Source organism: Pristiophorus japonicus, chromosome 5, assembly GCF_044704955.1.
Source record: "Pristiophorus japonicus isolate sPriJap1 chromosome 5, sPriJap1.hap1, whole genome shotgun sequence".
Lineage (NCBI taxonomy): Eukaryota > Metazoa > Chordata > Chondrichthyes > Pristiophoridae > Pristiophorus > Pristiophorus japonicus.
Window position 1 is genome coordinate 227,166,237 of NC_091981.1, and position 17,869 is coordinate 227,184,105.

At 43.0% G+C, this 17,869-nt stretch overlaps 1 protein-coding gene across 5 annotated transcripts in view; it reads right to left on the reverse strand.

The window, feature by feature from the left end:
* Positions 1-3,232: 3,232 nt before the first annotated feature.
* Positions 3,233-17,869, reverse strand: part of trdmt1 (tRNA aspartic acid methyltransferase 1) — a 145,997-nt gene continuing 131,360 nt past the window's right edge. For 4 of the 5 annotated variants that reach the window (XM_070880068.1, XM_070880067.1, XM_070880070.1 and 1 more), the window contains one exon: positions 3,233-4,544. In XM_070880068.1, the coding sequence (XP_070736169.1) occupies positions 4,444-4,544 (101 nt within the window). In that variant the 3' untranslated portion in view covers positions 3,233-4,443. Of the gene's footprint in view, positions 4,545-6,856; positions 7,000-17,869 lie in introns of all 5 variants that reach the window. The other variant, XR_011593259.1, reaches the window with a different exon arrangement.

A 17,869-nucleotide genomic window follows, 5' to 3' on the forward strand; every position in this document is an offset into this window, starting at 1 on the left:
TTTTTTAGTCATTCTTTGCTGTTGCTTAAAATTTTCCCAATCCTCTAGTTTTCCACTAACCTTGGCCACCTTATACGCATTGGTCTTTGAGTTGATACTTTCCTTTATTTCATTGGTTATCCACGGCTGGTTATCCCTTCTCTTGCCGCCCTTCTTTTTAACTGGAATATATTTTTATTGCGCACTTTGAAAGAGCTCCTTAAAAGTCCTCCACTGTTCCTCAATTGTGCCACCGTTTAGTCCTTGTTTCCAGTCTACTTTAGCCAACTCTGGCCTCATCCCACTGTAGTCCCCTTTGTTTAAGCATAGTACGCTCGTTTCTGACACAACTTCCTCATCCTCAATCTGTATTACAAATTCAACCATATTGTGATCACTCATTCCGAGAGGATCTTTTACTAGGAGATCGTTTATTTTTCCTGTCTCATTACACAGGACCATATCTAAGATGGCTTGCTCCCTTGTAGGTTCTGTTACATACTGTTCTAAGAAACAATCCCGTATGCATTCTATGAATTCCTCCTCCAGGCTACCCCGTGCGATTTGATTTGACCAATCGATATGTAGGTTAAAATCCCCATGACTACTGCCATTCCTTTTTCACATGCCTCCATTATTCCCTTGGTTATTGCCCGCCCCACCGTGAAGTTATTATTTGGGGGCCTATAAACTATGCCGACCAGTGACTTTTTCTCCTTACTATCTCTAATCTCCATCCACAATGATTCAACATTTTGTTCATTGGAGCCAATATCATCCCTCACAGCTGCCCTGATATCATCTTTTATTAACAGAGCTACCCCACCTCCTTTCCCTTCTTGCCTATCTTTCTGAATCGTCAGATACCCCTGTATGTTTAATTCCCAGTCTTGGCCACCCTGCAACCATGTTTCTGTAATGGCCACCAAATCATACCCATTTGTAATGATTTGTGCCGTCAACTCATTTACTTTGTTTCGAATGCTGCGTGCATTTAGGTAGAGTGTTTTCATCCTAGTTTTTAAACCATGATTTTTAGTTTTGACCCCTCCTGCAGCCCTTTTATATTCAGTGGCCCTTTTTGTTTCTTGCCTTTGGTTTCTCGGCCCTCCACTTTTACTCATCTCTTTTCTGTCTTTTGTTTTTGTCTCCTTTTTGTTTCCCTCTGTCTCCCTGTATTGGTTCTCATCCCTCTGCCATATTAGTTTAACTCCTCCCCAACAGCACTTGCAAACACTCCCCCTAGGACATTGGTTCCGGTCCTGCCCAAGTGCAGACCGTCCAGAGCAGCTGCAATACTGGTGTCATACTCCGAGGTTTAGTTGGGAACTTCCATTACAAGTTTTACAAATAAAGAGTAGACTGCAAAACTCTTCGGAGATCAAGTCGCATTGATTTCTTCATGCAGTACGAGCATGCAGTATTTAATTCCAATTCGCACCAGAACATCACAAAACTAGAATGTAATGACAAGAAACAAGGGACTAAAAATTGGAGAATGCTGGAAACCTGCGGTAACAGCGGTGGAAAAAAATAACGACCACCTGCCGAAAGAGCGCAGGCAGTACCGGCATTTTGGTACTGCCTACTCATGGCGTGGCGTTGATTTTCTGGTGTAATGCGCTGTTTGCAGTGCTAATCTCAGAAGGAGGCAAAAGGTCATCCCGCTTGAAATGTAGGGGAATGAGGAAGAAAGGAACAACCCGAACAGTTGCCATAGTTGCTCCAAAAGTATTAGCTGCCACCCAATGTTTGGGGATTTTTTAAGTTTGTGAAATGAATGCATCTGCATTCTCTCCAACACTAACCTTTCCCCAATGGTTACACTTGAAAGTGTTTAAATGGGTAGTCATCATGGCAGCTTTTGGTGGGTCTTGCATACATGGCACAAAATTGTTTGATAAATTAGTTATGGAATTTTGAATAAATTGTTTATAACTCCTTAAAATCTTAAGCAGTTGAGTTCAGATTTGCTGGGGGGAGGGGGGGGGGGTGACATTCTAGTGGTGCTATCAAAGATAAAAGAGATCTTATCAATAATGATCTTTCCAATCGTTGCATTGGAGTTCAACCATTGTTTTACTCTTGGAAAGCTGCCAGAAAATGAAATCCACCGCCCCCCCACACCGATTGGCAAAAAATTAAAGTTTAAAAGAAGAACCTTTGCCAAGGAGGCATTTGAAATTCCGCCATCCATCTGAGGTGTTTTCCACTTGTCAGCATCCATCTTCGCAAGCCCTGCCAGACTCCTCATGGCTGTTAACACTGCTGTAATACATTTAGCGGCAGCACGCACTTGCGTGATTTAGAGTGGCAAATTCCAAAATGGATGAGCTGGCGTCAACTCAATGTTGCAAGCCAATTGACGTCACGCTCCAACTCATTAAAATATTTTCGCCGATCGCATTCAATGACAGTGCTGCCGACCTGCCGAAAGTGTGGGACCCGCTCCCAGCTGGTGGAAGAGCGCCAGCCACCATTTAAGAACATAAGAAATAGGAGTAGGAGAAGGCCATACAGCCCCTCAAGCCTGCTCCGCTATTTAATACGATCGTGACTGATCCAATCAGGGACTCGGGTCCACTTCCCTGCCCACTCCCCATAATCCCTTATCGGTTAAGAAACTGTCTATCTCGGTCTTAAATTTATTCAATGACCCAGCTTCCACAGCTCTCTGAGGCAGCAAATTCCACAGATTTACAACGCTCAGAGAAGAAAGAATTCCTCCTCATCTCAGTTTTAAATGGGCAGCCCCTTATTTTAAGGTTATGCTCCCTAGTTCTAGTCTCCCCTATCAGTGGAAACATCCTCTCTGCATCCACCTTGTCAAGCGCCCTCATAATCTTATACGTTTCGATAAGATCACTTCTCATTCTTCTGAATTCCAATGAGTAGAGGCCCAACCTACTCAACCTTTCCTCATAAGTCAACCCCCTCATCCCCGGAATCAACCTTGTGAACCTTCTCTGAACTGCCTCCAAAGTATATCCTTTCGTAAATATGGAAACTAAAACTGCACGCAGTATTCCAGGTGTGGCCTCACCAATACCCTGTATAACTGTAGCAAGATTTCCCTGCTTTTATACTCCATCCCCTTTGCAATAAAGGCCAAGATTCCATTGGCCTTCCTGATCACTTGCTGCACCGCCATTTCATGGCAGTAACAGCTGGCACAGACCACCCAAATTTCTAGACCAAGGACTTATTGTGCAAGGAAAAAGGTAGTGTAAAAGAACTATGATCCAAAAATAACTACATAAAATCTTTTATCTTTATTGTACTAAGATACAAATGTTGCGTCATCAGGTTGTGAGTTTACAAATACAAAGTTCAAAAATATCTTTGTTAGAAATAGATATCATTAAAATATACATCCAAGAATAAGAACATAAGAAATAGGAACAGGAGTAGGCCATATGGCCCCTCGAGCCTGCTCCGCCATTCAATAAGATCATGGCTGATCTGATCATGGACTCAGCTCCACTTCCCCACCCGCTCCCCATAACCCCATATCCACCTATCTTTTAAGAAACTGTCTATTTCTGTCTTAAATATATTCAATGTCCCAGCTTCCACAGCTCTCTGAGGCAGCGAATTCCACAGATTTACAACCCTCAGAGAAGAAATTTCTCCTCATCTCTGTTTTAAATGGGTGGCCCCTTATTCTAAGGTCATGTCCTCTAGTTCTAGTCTCCCCCATCAATGGAAACATCCTCTCTGCATCCACCTTGCCAAGCCCCGTCATAATCTTATACGTTTCGATAAGATCGCCTCTCATTCATCTGAACTCCAATAAGTAGAGGCCCAACCTACTCAACCTTTCCTCATAAGTCAACCCCCTCATCCCCGGAATTAATTGAGTGAACCTTCTCTGAACTGCCTCCAAAGCAAGTATATTCTTTCGTAAATATGGAAACCAAAACTGCATGCAATATTCCAGGTGTGGCCTCACCAATACCTTATATAGCTGTAGTAAGACTTCCCTGCTTTTATACTCCATCCCTTTTGCAATAAAGGCCAAGATACCATTGGCCTTTCTGATCACTTGCTGTACTTGCATATCATCCTTTTGTGTTTCATGCACAAGTACCCCCAATGATTTTTAATTTGTTCTCACTACAGTATATCCTGAATAAGAGTCTTATACAAGAGTCTTGTTTCACAAAATACAACTAAAAAGCAAACTATTCAGCTTTAATTGCAGTGCAGTACTTGTACGATGCAGGTTCAGCTATGATATTCTAATGCATGGAATGGCCATGTTTTATGCAGCAGTACATGAAAGGACTATTTCAAGATATCGATATTAATAAAAACAACGATTAATACTGATCAACACCATCATGCAACATATTATTTTATGCAATCGACTGTTTATTTTTCATTTATTTATTAGCTAAAGTAAACATTTCCAGATGTACATATTTACATACCATGAATCATAAAAGCTATGGATTTTCAACATCACTCAACCATTAACTTGATGAGCTTGGCTACAACATGGATATTGAGGCTGTTTCCTAGCAGACGGTAACTTTGTTTCAGTGAAATTTTCTCAGGAAATCCTGCAAGAATAATCAAAACAAAATTTAAACCATAAATAAAGACAAGATATGCAACTATCAAAATATTTTTACAAACCACTAGATATGTAGGCCTCTAGGGGAAATGTTATTGGAGAGATTTCAAACACAGAAAAGCGACATGTATGCTTAAATTTAATAATTTTGTGGATTATGCAATTTTAATATATTTATTATGCTAGAAATCTTATTTCCAATGTTGTTAAGAGCAGGAAGTCCCTCTGATGTACTGGCCCGCAGCAAAAAAGATGAATTGGTCATTTATCTCATTTGCTGTTTGTGAAGCCTTGCTGTGCACAAATCGGCCCCTGCATTTGTTTTAATTACAGTGACTAGACTTCAAAAGTAAATTATTAGATGTGAAGTGTTTTAAGATTTACTGAGAATATGAAAGGCCATCATATAAATGCAAGTTCTTTCTTTTTTATTATATCCCCATGAGAAAACAAGCCGGCGACCAAAATGATTTTCAAAAAATAATTTGAAAAACTTGATTGGTTTTCCTCCTTTTTGCTGATTATGTTATTGGTAATTGTTTGATGACAACGGATTTTTGCTTTTTGTTCCCATTTGCTACTTGTTCATTGTTCACTGATCTGTTCAAATGTGGGTTGCCACTTTTTTATACATATAAATTTGGATCCATTCAGTGCAAGGGGCATCACAGTAAAGCCTCATCATCTACTCACTAGATATACTTGTATGAACACCGGAGTCATTGTATGATGATCAGAAAAAGGAAACCTGGCTAATTTTCAACTCCATTTCAAGAGCAGCAAGACCAATTGTAACAACCTGACCACCACCATGGCTCAAATTGGTTAATTAAGTAAAGACCAGGAAACAAATCTTGGGCCTTTTTGGTCTATATAGTGCAGTACTACACCACACCAGTTTATTTTCACACTAATCCGTCAGGGAGCTTTATTCTTTCATTTATTCTTCTTTTCTAACCCCCAGAAAATGATATGTATATCTGTCACTGTATTATATGACAATAATTTAACTGAAGTATTCAGACGATCTCAAACGATGAGAGTGAGGCACAAGCCATCTGTTCAGGTGTGTTCCAGTGGGTAGCACTCCTGCCTCTGAGTAAGAAGGTTGTGCTTTCAAGTCCCACTCCAGGGACTTAAGATCAAAATCTAGGCTAGTATATCAATACAGTACTAAGGGTGTGCTGTACTGTTGGAGGTGGCGTCTTTCAGATAAGACAGTAAATGGAGCTCCATTTCAACAGCGCTGGGCTTGTAAGAATTGGCGTAAACATCGACAGCATCGATGTAAACATCTTGGACTTTAAGTTTTGGACACTGCTTTTTCATCTTTGAAAAGAGCAGACAGCATGATTTGGGACAGGCTCAAACATGTTCCACAGGAATACACATCAGGTGCATGGGGAAAGTCTGGGATAACTGAAGTGAGAGGGAGGACTCTTTGTCGTGTAATGGGAACTCATCAGTGAGAGATCAGGTAAACTGGTCAGTGCTCAAGCCATCGAAATGACTGAGAGCCCCAGAACCTCAGGACAAAGGAAACTATTTGGCCACCCAGACTCGTTGGAGCCTTTATCCCCAGGAACAGCCCAGTAACAAAGGCACAGGCTGAAGACATAATTCACTGCTTTTAGTTGGACTGCCTCAGGCAAAAGACTGGTTTTTGGCGCTAGAATTCAGAAGCATTTTTCAGGTATAAGAGACGGCAGTTTGCAGCCATCTCTCTCTCTCCTCTTCTACGCTTGCTTGCTTCGTTCAATGCAGTCAAGGACCGAGCACTCCATCTGGGGCGGAGAGAAGAAACCACCATCTACGAGCAAAGAGAGCCTCGCTCATCGGGAGAAGCAGCGAGTAAACCAGAGGGGTAACTGGTGAGCATTATCCCAGCCCACACATCCTCAAGACCATCGCATAGTGTGAAGGGGTGTCATGTGTCCCAACCAAGCCTTAGGGGTTCAGTGAGGAGGTTTCTGCGCAGATCATAGGCGTATGCACAGTCTGTTGGACAGATGTGGTAGTGCCCTATTGAGCCAAGCAAGGGTGCTTTAGTAGTGGGTACTTTGCGATAGGAGCCTGTTCACGGGACAGTGTTGTGTGTTGTTCTGTTTGTTTGTTTTACACCACCAGGGTGTGTTTTACTGGAAGCAAGTGTGTGCTTTAACTTGAATAAAAGCATTGTGACGGTTGAGACCGAAAGATCTGTTTATAACTGGATATTCTGTTCACTATTGTAATTCCCGGGGTCTAGAACTATTGTAAGGGGGGTGGTTTGAAACCACCAAGGGCAAAACCACTTACAGGCTAGAAAGCAATTCTACGGTCATGAAAGGTGCTTTCACGCTTCGAAATGCAAGTCTTTTTCCTTTTTTGTTCACCAGTTGAATCCCAAGATTGGATTTTACTTGCCACTTTCTAAAACTAACTTCATGGTATGGACTTTCCTAATTAAATAAAAAAGCACATAATTCAGTGGAATATATTAGACAGATTGATGTTTAAATCTTTCATGGAATCATAGAATGGTTACAGCACAGAAGGCACGTGCCAGCTCTCAGCAAGTCCCACTCCCCTGCCCTTTCCCCGTAGACCTGCAATTTTCTTTTCCCCTTTAGATACTTATCCAACTCCCTTTTGAAAGATAAGATTGAGTCTATCTCCACCACCCTTTCAGGCAGTGCATTCCAGATATTAACCACTCGTTGGGTAAAAAGTTTTTTTCTTGCATTGCCTTTGGTCCTTTTGCCAATCACCTTAAATCTGTGTCCTCTGGTTAGAAACATAGAAAATAGGTGCAGGAGTAGCAATTCGGCCCTTATAGCCTGCACCGCCATTCAATGAGTTCATGGCTGAACATGCAACTTCAGTACCCCATTCCTGCTTTCTCGCCAGACCCCTTGATCCCCCTAGTAGTAAGGACTTCATCTAACTCCTTTTTGAATATATTTAGTGAATTGGCCTCAACAACTTTCTGTGGTAGAGAATTCCACAGGTTCACCACTCTCTGGGTGAAGAAGTTTCTCCTCATCTGGGTCCTAAATGGCTTACCCCTTATCCTTAGACTGTGACCCCTGGTTCTGGACTTCCCCAACATTGGAAACATTCTTCCTGCATCTAACCTGTCAAAACCCATCAGAATTTTAAACGTTTCTATGAGATCCCCTCTCATTCTTCTGAACTCCAGTGAATACAAGCCCAGTTGATCCAGTCTTTCTTGATAGGTCAGTCCCACCATCCCGGGAATCAGTCTGGTGAACCTTCGCTGCACTCCCTCAATAGCAAGAATGTCCTTCATCAGGTTAGGACACCAAAACTGTACACAATACTCCAGGTGTGGCCTCACCAAGGCCCTGTACAACTGTAGTAACACCTCCCTGCCCCTGTGCTCAAGTCCCCTCGCTATGAAGGCCAACATGCCATTTGCTTTCTTGACCGCCTGCTGTAGCTGCATGCCAACCTTCAATGACTGACGTACCATGACACCCAGGTCTCGTTGCACCTCTCCTTTTCCTAATCTGTCACCATTCAGATAATAGTCTGTCTCTCTGTTTTTACCACCAAAGTGGATAACCTCACATTTATCCACATTATACTTCATCTGCCATGCATTTTCCCACTCATCTAACCTATCCAAGTCACTCTGCAGCCTCATAGCATCCTCCTCGCAGCTCACACTGCCACCCAACTTAGTGTCATCCGCAAATTTGGAGATACTACATTTAAATCCCTCGTCTAAATCATTAATGTACAGTGTAAACAGCTGGGGCCCCAGCACAGAACCTTGCAGTACCCCACTAGTCACTGCCTGCCATTCTGAAAAGTCCCCATTTACTCCTACTCTTTGCTTCCTGTCTGACAACCAGTTCTCAATCCATGTCAGCACACTACCCCCAATCCCATGTGCTTTAACTTTGCACATTAATCTCTTGCGTGGGACCTTGTCGAAAGCCTTCTGAAAGTCCAAATATACCACATCAACTGGTTCTCCCTTGTCCACTCTACTGGAAACATCCTCAAACAATTCCAGAAGATTTGTCAAGCATGATTTCCCTTTCACAAATCCATGCTGACTTGGACCTATCATGTCACCTCTTTCCAAATGCGCTGCTATGACATCCTTAATAATTCATTCCATCACTTTACCCACTTCCGATGTCAGGCTGACCGGTCTATAACTCCGTTTTCTCTCTCCCTCCTTTTTTAAAAAGTAGGGTTACATTGGCTACCCTCCACTCGATAGGAACTGATCCAGAGTCAATGGAATGTTAGAAAATGACTGTCAATGCATCCGCTATTTCCAAGGCCACCTCCTTAAGTACTCTGGGATGCAGTCCATCAGGCCCTGGGGATTTATCGGCCTTCAATCCCATCAATTTCCCCAACACAATTTCCCGACTAATAAGGATTTCCCTCAGTTCCTCCTCCTTACTAGACCCTCTGACCCCTTTTATATCCGGAAGGTTGTTTGTGTCCTCCTTAGTGAATACTGAACCAAAGTACTTGTTCAATTGGTCCGCCATTTCTTTGTTATGACTTCCCCTGATTCTGACTGCAGGGGACCTACGTTTGTCTTTACTAACCTTTTTCTCTTTACATATCTATAGAAACTTTTGCAATCCGTCTTAATGTTCCCTGCAAGCTTCTTCTCGTACTCCATTTTCCCTGCCCTAATCAAACCCTTTGTCCTCCTCTGCTGAGTTCTAAATTTCTCCCAGTCCCCGAGTTCGCTGCGATTTCTGGCCAATTTGTATACCACTTCCTTGGCTTTAATACTATCCCTGATTTCCCTTGATAGCCACGATTGAGCCACCTTCCCTTTTTTATTTTTACACCAGACAGGAATGTACAATTGTTTTAGTTCATCCATGCGGTCTCTAAATGTCTGCCATTGCCCATCCACAGTCAACCCCTTAAGTATCATTCGCCAATATATCCTAGCCAATTCACGCCTCATACCTTCAAAGTTAGCCTTCTTTAAGTTCTGGACCATGGTCTCTGAATTAACTGTTTCATTCTCCATCCTAATGCAGAATTCCACCATATTATGGTCACTCTTCCCCAAGGGGCCTCGCACAACGAGATTGCTAATTAATCCTCTCTCATTACACAACACCCAGTCTAAGATGGCCTCCCCACTAGTTGGTTCCTCGACATATTGGTCGAGAAAACCATCCCTTATGCACTCCAGGAAATCCTCCTCCACCGTATTGTTTCCAGTTTGGTTAGCCCAATCTATGTGCATATTAAAGTCACCCATTATAACTGCTGCACCTTTATTGTATGCACCCCTAATTTCCTGTTTGATGCCCTCCCCAACATCACTACTACTGTTTGGAGGTCTGTACACAACTCCCACTAACGTTTTTTGCCCTTTGGTGTTCTGCAGCTCTACCCATATAGATTCCACATCATCCAAGCTAATGTCCTTCCTAACTATTGCATTAATCTCCTCCTTAACCAGCAATGCTACCCCACCTCCTTTTCCTTTTATTCTATCCTTCCTAAATGTTGAATACCCCTGGATGTTGAGTTCCCAGCCCTGATCATCCTGGAGCCATGTCTCTGTAATCCCAATCACATCATATTTGTTAACATCTATTTGCACAGTTAATTCATCCATCTTATTACAGATACTCCTTGCATTCAGACACAAAGCCTTCAGGCTTGTTTTTTTAACACCCTTTATCCTTTTAGAATTTTGCTGTACAGTGGCCCTTTTTGTTCTTTGCCTTGGGTTTCTCTGCCCTCCACTTTTCCTCATCTCCTTTCTGTCTTTTGCTTTTGTCTCCTTTTTGTTTCCCTCTGTCTCCCTGCATTGGTTCCCATCCCCCTGCCATATTATTTTAACTCCTCCCCAACAGCACTAGCAAACACTCCCCCTAGGACATTGGTTCCGGTCCTGCCGAGGTGCAGACCGTCCGGTTTGTACTGGTCCCACCTCCCCCAGAACCGGTTCCAATGCCCCAAGAATTTGAATCCCTCCCTGCTGCACCACTGCTCAAGCCACGTATTCATCTGCGCTATCCTGCGATTCCTACTCTGACTAGCACGTGGCACTGGTAGCAATCCCGAGATTACTACTTTTGAGGTCCTACTTTTTAATTTAGCTCCTAGCTCCTTAAATTTGTTTCGTAGGACCTCATCCCTTTTTTTACCTATGTCGTTGGTACCAATGTGCACCACGACAACTGGCTGTTCTCCCTCCCTTTTTAGAATGTCCTGCACCCGCTCCGAGACATCCTTGACCCTTGCACCAGGGAGGCAACATACCATCCTGGAGTCTCGGTTGCGGCCGCAGAAACGCCTATCTATTTCCCTTACAATTGAATCCCCTATCACTATCGCTCTCCCACTCTTTTTCCTGCCCTCCTGTGCAACAGAGCCAGCCACGGTGCCATGAACTTGGCTGCTGCTGCCCTCCCCTGATGAGTCATCCCCCCCAACAGTACCCAAAGCAGTGTATCTGTTTTGCAGGGGGATGACCACAGGGGACCCCTGCACTACCTTCCTTGCACTGCTCTTCCTGCTGGTCTTCCATTCCCTATCTGGCTGTGGACCCTTTACCTGCGGTAAGACCAACTCGCTACACGTGCTACTCACGTCATTCTCAGCATCGTGGATGCTCCAGAGTGAACCCACCCTCAGCTCCAACTCCGCAACGCGGTCCGTCAGGAGCTGGAGGCGGATACACTTCCCGCACACGTAGTCGTCAGGAACACTGGTGTCGTCCCTGAGTTCCCACATGGTACAGGAGGAGCATAACACACGACCGAGCTATCCTGTCATGACTTAACCATTTGATAAGCAACAACAATGCTAAAGTTTAATCACTGTTATAGAAGAGAAAAAAGAAAAACTACTCACCAATCACCAGCCAATCACTTACCCCCTTGGCTGTGACGTCACCTTTCTGTTTCTTTCTACTTCTCTTTGCCTTCTCCCTGTAGCTGTACCGGTAGGCCTCTCCACGCACCTCCTCGACGCTGCTCCCGACTGCCGCCGCGTTGGGCCTTTATAGGCCTCTCGCCGACCCCGGAACTCACGCCTCTCCACGCACCTCCTCGACGCTGCTCCCGACTGCCGCCACGTTGGGCCTTAATAGGCCTCGCGCCGACCCCGGAACTCACGCCTCTCCATGCACCTCCTCGACGCTGCTCCCGACTGGTTCTTACCCTTCCGCCAATGGCAACCGTTTCTCTCGATCTACTCTGTCCAGACCCCTCATGATTTTGAACACCTCGATCAAACTTCCTCTCAATCTTCTCTGCTCTAAGGAAAACAACCTCAGCTTCTCCAGTCTATCAAGGTTACTGAAGTCCCTCATTCCTGGATTCATTCTCATTAATCTTTTCTACACCTTCTCGAAGGCTTTCACATCCTTCCTAAAGTGCAGTGCCCAGAATTGGACACAGTACTCCAGTTGGGGCCGAACCAGTGTTTTATACAGGTTCATCAAAATTTTCACACTTTTGTACTCTATACCTCTATTTATGAAGCCCAGGAACCCGTAAGCCTTTTTAACTGCTTCCTCAACCTGTCCTGCCACCTTCAATGATTTATTCACACCTACCCCCAGGTCTCTCTGTTCGTACACCATCTTTAGGATTGTACCATTTCATTTATATGTCCTCTCCTCATTCTTTCTGCCAAAAGGTATTACTTCATACTTTTCTGCGTTAAATTTCATCTGCCACACGTCCGCCCAGCGTTTCACCAGCCTGTCTATGTCTTCCTGAATTCTGTCACTATCCTCCTCACTGTTCACTATACTTCCAAGCTTTGTGTCATCTGCAAAATTTGAAATTGTACCCTCTACACCCACGTCTAAGTCATTAATATACATCAAGAAAAGCAGTGGTCCCAGAACCGACCCCTGGGGAACAGCACTTTTACATTCCTCCAGTCCAAAAAACAACTGTTCAACCTCTAATCTCTGTTTCCTGTCACTTAGTCAATTTTGTATCCATGCTGCCATTGACCCTTTTATTCCACAGGCTTCAAGTTTGCTGGCAAGCCTATTATGTGGCACTTTGTCGAACGCCTTTTGGAAATCCATGTACACTACATCAACCGCAATATACTCATCAACCCTCTCTATTATCTAATCAAAAAACTTGATCAAGTTGGTTAAACACGATTAAGCTTTAATAAATCCGTGCTGGCTTTCCTTAATTAATCCACACCTATCCAAGTGACTGTTAATTTTGTCCTCGATTACTGTTTCTAAAAGCTTCTCCACTACCGAGGTTAAACTGACTGGCCTGTAGTTGCTGGGTTTATCTTTACACCTTTTTTTTTTGGAACAATGGTGTAACATTTGCAATTCTCCAGTCCTCTGGCACCACCCCTGGAATATTATAGCCAGTACTTCCACGATTTCTGCCCTCAATTCCCTCAGCCTTCTAGGATGTATCCCATCCGCTCCTGGTGATTTATCTACTTTGAGTACAGCCAGCCTTTCTAATACCTCTTCTTTATCAATTTTTATTCTATCAAGTGTCTCCACTACCTCCTCTTTCACTATGGTGAAGACAGATGCAAAGTGCTTGTTTAGTACCTCAGCCTTACCCTCTGCCTCCATGGTCCCGAATTGGCCCCACCCCTCCTCTTACTACCCTTCTAGTATTTATATGCTTATAGAAGACTTTTGTATTACTTTTTATGTTGGCTGCCATTCTATTCTCATATCCTCTTTTTGCCCCAATATTTTCTTTTTCACTTCTCCTCTAACCTTTCTATATATAGCCTGGTTCTCAGATGTATTTGCAACCTGACATCTGTCATAAGCTAACTTTTTCTGCTTCATCGTATTCTTTATCTGTTTCATCATCCAGGGAGCCCTGACTTTAGTTGCCCTACCTTTCCCCCTAGTGGGAATGTACCTCAACTGTACCTGAACTATTTCCTCTTTAAAGGCAGCCCATTGTTCCATTATAGTTTTGCCTGCCAATCTTTGATTCCAGTTTACCCAGGTAAGATCAGTTCTCATCCCACTAAAATTGGTCTTCCCCCAGTTAAACATTTTTATTCTTGAGGCCATTTTCATTGCCTCATTTTCCCCATTTCTGTAACCTCTTCCAATGTTTCAACTCCACCCCAAAATCTGTTTAGTTGATTCTGGCCTCTGAAAGATTCCCACACCCAACGCCTGACTATGGATGGTCGTGCCTTCAACCACCTGGACCCTACGCTCTGGAATTCCCTCCATAACCACACCCTACCTCTCTCATCCTTTAAGATCCTCATGTTTGAGCAAGATTCAGTCCACCCCTCCTACTATCTCCTTCTTTGGCTTGGTGTCTATTTTTTTGATTACACTTCTGTGAAATGCTCCAGGATGATTTTCTTTCTGAATGCAAGTTGTTATGCTACAAGTTTGTTTTGAATTTATAGCTGATGAAACAGTCACAAATTGTGTAAACTGGGCCAGGTGGATCCCAAATAGAAATAGATTCATCTTGATCACCCAATAGTTTATTCCCCTTATAAAGGATTTCCTCAAATAGATGAGGCAATAATCAGATGGCCATCACAGCTAACCTCTGACTGATAGGGTTTAATACAAGTAAGCACTAGATTAATTTCCCACATAGCAGCTTCTTCAAAAATGGCAGCTTATTACATTATGAACAAAAATACTTATAAAAGTTTTGGAACAGAACAGATGAAATAAAGGGTTTTTAAAAAAAGTCTTACTCTCCCAATGGCACAGCTGGTTATAGCAATGAGCAGCTGAACCAGGAAGATCCCAGGTTTGATCCCTGCTCTGTAAATTATCTAATTTCAGCCAGGGCAATGGTAGAGATGGTACAGTGCCCCTGAAGAAGTTGGGGATAATCAGCCACGGTCCCAGCTCCTGATTGCTATTCGGCGACTCCTGATGGAAGTGTGCATCTGCGGACATCAGCTGAGGACAGGATCAGACTGTGATGCTCCCATGTAGTCAAATAACTGCCAATACTCATTGTCCAGGCTCACAAATGACAAATGCCCACTTGGGTAAGATATCAGAGGGTGGCTAACGCTTATGGAACTATTCTGAGGAAGCAATCAATCCCTTCAGTAGAGGAGGGAAGGGGATAAAGAAAATTTGTGAAGAAGCCAAAAAGTTTTAAAAAGTCCAAAGTACATTGGTCCTGTTCATAATTATTAATGAAACACACACACAAAACATATTTACACAATTTGTTCTTCTGGTGCACCAAACATGTAATTCTAAGTAATTCTTAACATCTGTGCTAAACTCACTTCAAAATGAAGTATAAATGTGAAATAAGGGCATCTGTCACACCAATGAGAAGGCTTAGAACACTTATTACCAATAAAAAAATATAAAACAACTTGGTGGATTACATATAACACTTTAACTTCCAAAGATATGTAATAACATTTTAAATTCATCAACGCCTTTAATCGTGACGGAAGTGCATCTTATTTAAGTGGCCACGCACTAAAATTAGGGTGAGGGACTGGTGGACAGAATACAGAGGTGAGTGACATGGATGATACCAAATCTTGGAGCTCTTAGTTATGAGGATAGGTTCCAAAAGTTGTGTTACATTCAATAAGCTACTTTGAAGAAATGCAGTTTTAGAGGGGTATATGCTTTAATTCTTTAAAATTAAGCAGCACTGGATACAGGTTGAACCTCCCTTATCTGGCACCCTCGGGACCTGGCCTGCGCCAAATAATGGATTTTGCCGGATGAGGGGAAATCCTGGGGGGGGGGGGGGGGGGTGGGCGCGGCGGGGGGAGGGGGATGAAGAGGAGAAGGACGGCGGCCCGAGCGGGCCCGAAGAGCCAGCGCGGCCCGCCAGCCCGACACCCCGGAGAGAGCGCTGTGGGTTGGAGCGGCTGGCCCAAGGACGCAGCCCGCCGGCCGGACCCCCCAGAGGGAGCGCTGAGCGGCCAGCCCAAGGACTGTGGCTGCAGGAGTTCCAGCAGGGCGAGGAGGAGGAGACAACTGATAACACTGGCATCGAGGAGAAGGATTATATTGGTGACCACCCTGTATGAAATTTTTTTTTTTTTAAAAAGTATGTTCTGGAAGGCTCCTTTTTAAAATATTGCTCGTGCATTGAAAAGCTTTTGTGAAGCCGAGTGAGTGATTTGGCACTCTTGGGAACTTGGCGTAATAGCCTCTTCGTGTTTAACTGTGTGTTGGTGTTTAAGAGATGATGGTCGGGGATGTGATTCCGAAGTTGTTATTAATATTGTGTGAGGTGTCTTTGTATGTAGGTTTATCTGTTTGTTCTGAATATCAAAATCAAGATGTGCAGTGAAGGATGGAAAGGGGGATCGGTCAACTGTAAATTTCATTTGTGATCTTGTTCGTCTTACAATTTAGTTCATTCTGGGTTTCAGAAAAGGGAAGCTACTTATAACGAGGACGTGTCTACCCCGTATAATTAAATGGTTTAGTCCCTGTACACTTCTGTTATTTTTTGTGAAGAACACAATGCGTCCTGCATGTAACCCCCCCTGCCCCCGCCGGGAATGATGCTGGATGAAGGGTGGTGCCGGATAAGGAAGTCCCAGATAAGGGAGATCCTACCTGTACAATCCAATTAGACATGTTACCTGAAATTGATAGGGATTATAGGGCTAGAAGCCATGCTTATGAAAATCAATAGGTAAAGAGTTATAAAAGCAAAATACTGTGGATGCTGGAAATCTGAAATAAAAACAGAAAATGCTGGAAATAATCAGCAGGTCAATTAGCATCTGTGGAGAGAGAAATAGAGTTAAACATTTCAGTTCAGCGATCTTTCATCAGAACCAAAAAAAGCTAAAGATATAACAGGTTTTAAGCAGAGGCAGGGAAAGTGGGGGAAGTGAGGAAAGAACAAAAGGGAAGGTCTGTGACAGGGTGGAAGGCAGAAAAGGTTACGAGACAAAAGGGATGATGGTGCAAGGCAAAAAGAGATGGTAATGAGATAAGTAAAGGAACAAAAGATGGGTCTAGAAGAAGTGTAAATGGGAATAGCAGAATCATCAACAGCTGCCAACTGAAGAAAATGGGGGCAGAGGCTATGATCTGAAATTGTTGAGCTCAATATTGAGTCCAGAAGGCTGTAAATTGCCTAATCGAAAGATGAGGTGCTGTTCCTTGAGCTTACGTTGAGCTTATTGGAAGAGTGTAGGAGGCCAAAGACAGAGAGGTCAGATTGGGAGTGGAGCGGAGAATTAAAGTGACAAGTGACCGGAAGCTCAGGGCCATGCTTGCAGACTGAATGGAGGTGTTCCGCAAAGCTGTCATCGGATATGCATTTGGTCTCCCCAATGTAGAGGAGACCGTATTGTGAGCAGCAAATATAGTATTAGGTAAAGAGTTAGATTAGATGCTAGTAAGTATTTTTTTTACATAGACAATGCTCTCTGAAAAAAACTGCCATGCTGAGTAAGGAGTCGTTACAGTTCTTTAAAATGAACTTGACAAGTTCAGGAGAGAAGGTGGAAGTTCCACTTAAAGAGTTGCTATTTGTGAGTATGGAGTTATGAGCAACTGCAGTCTCCTGGAGCCTTGCTTAATTACTTTAGATAGTCAGAGAATTTCATTTTTCTTGAATTAGCAGCAAGTATTTTTCCCTCTTTTTGCCTCCCCCAGGAATAGTGTGGTGGGGGTGGGTGAATAGTGCAAAAATGCACTTTGATCTAGATGATCAGGTCTGTTTAGCCTGATGGCTTTTTTCGCACCCTCCTTTTTGTATGTTCATATCAGCTTTTCTTTTATTCTGTGTTTACTGCTTTAGGAATCTTGAATTTATGCAGAAAGTGAGTGGCATTTTCCATTAGTCAGCATACTCAGTTCTTCTTTCCAATATCTATAATACAGTATATTGAAACCCTTGAGCTGTAATACTATAATGTGAGCAATGCCACTGGAGACCCACAATTATACATTTAAATTAATTCATTACGATTTTTAAATATCAGCTCTTTGATGTCATGATCTTGATTTCTAGGCTTCTCAGTTTCTTTCATTTCTGATTTTCCGACTACTGTGGAGATGCAGTGGGTAATATGGCCATAATCTATACTAATTAAGTTCAGCTATCTTTTTCTAATTAAGAGCATATCAAACAGCCAGACATTTTAAAGCATCATTTGGCAGATAGCATTTGATTTCACCCATTTGCTACACTTTATACTCATCTTTAGGATTTCACTACAAACAGCAAGTAGCAGAAATCCTTCCGCTTGGTAAGACTTTCGGAAAGATGTAGCTGTTTTTGACAGATTACAAATAGCTGCAGCTTTCAAGCCAAATTTTATGACAGAAGTGAAGATATGCTTCATAAATGTTCAACTGTA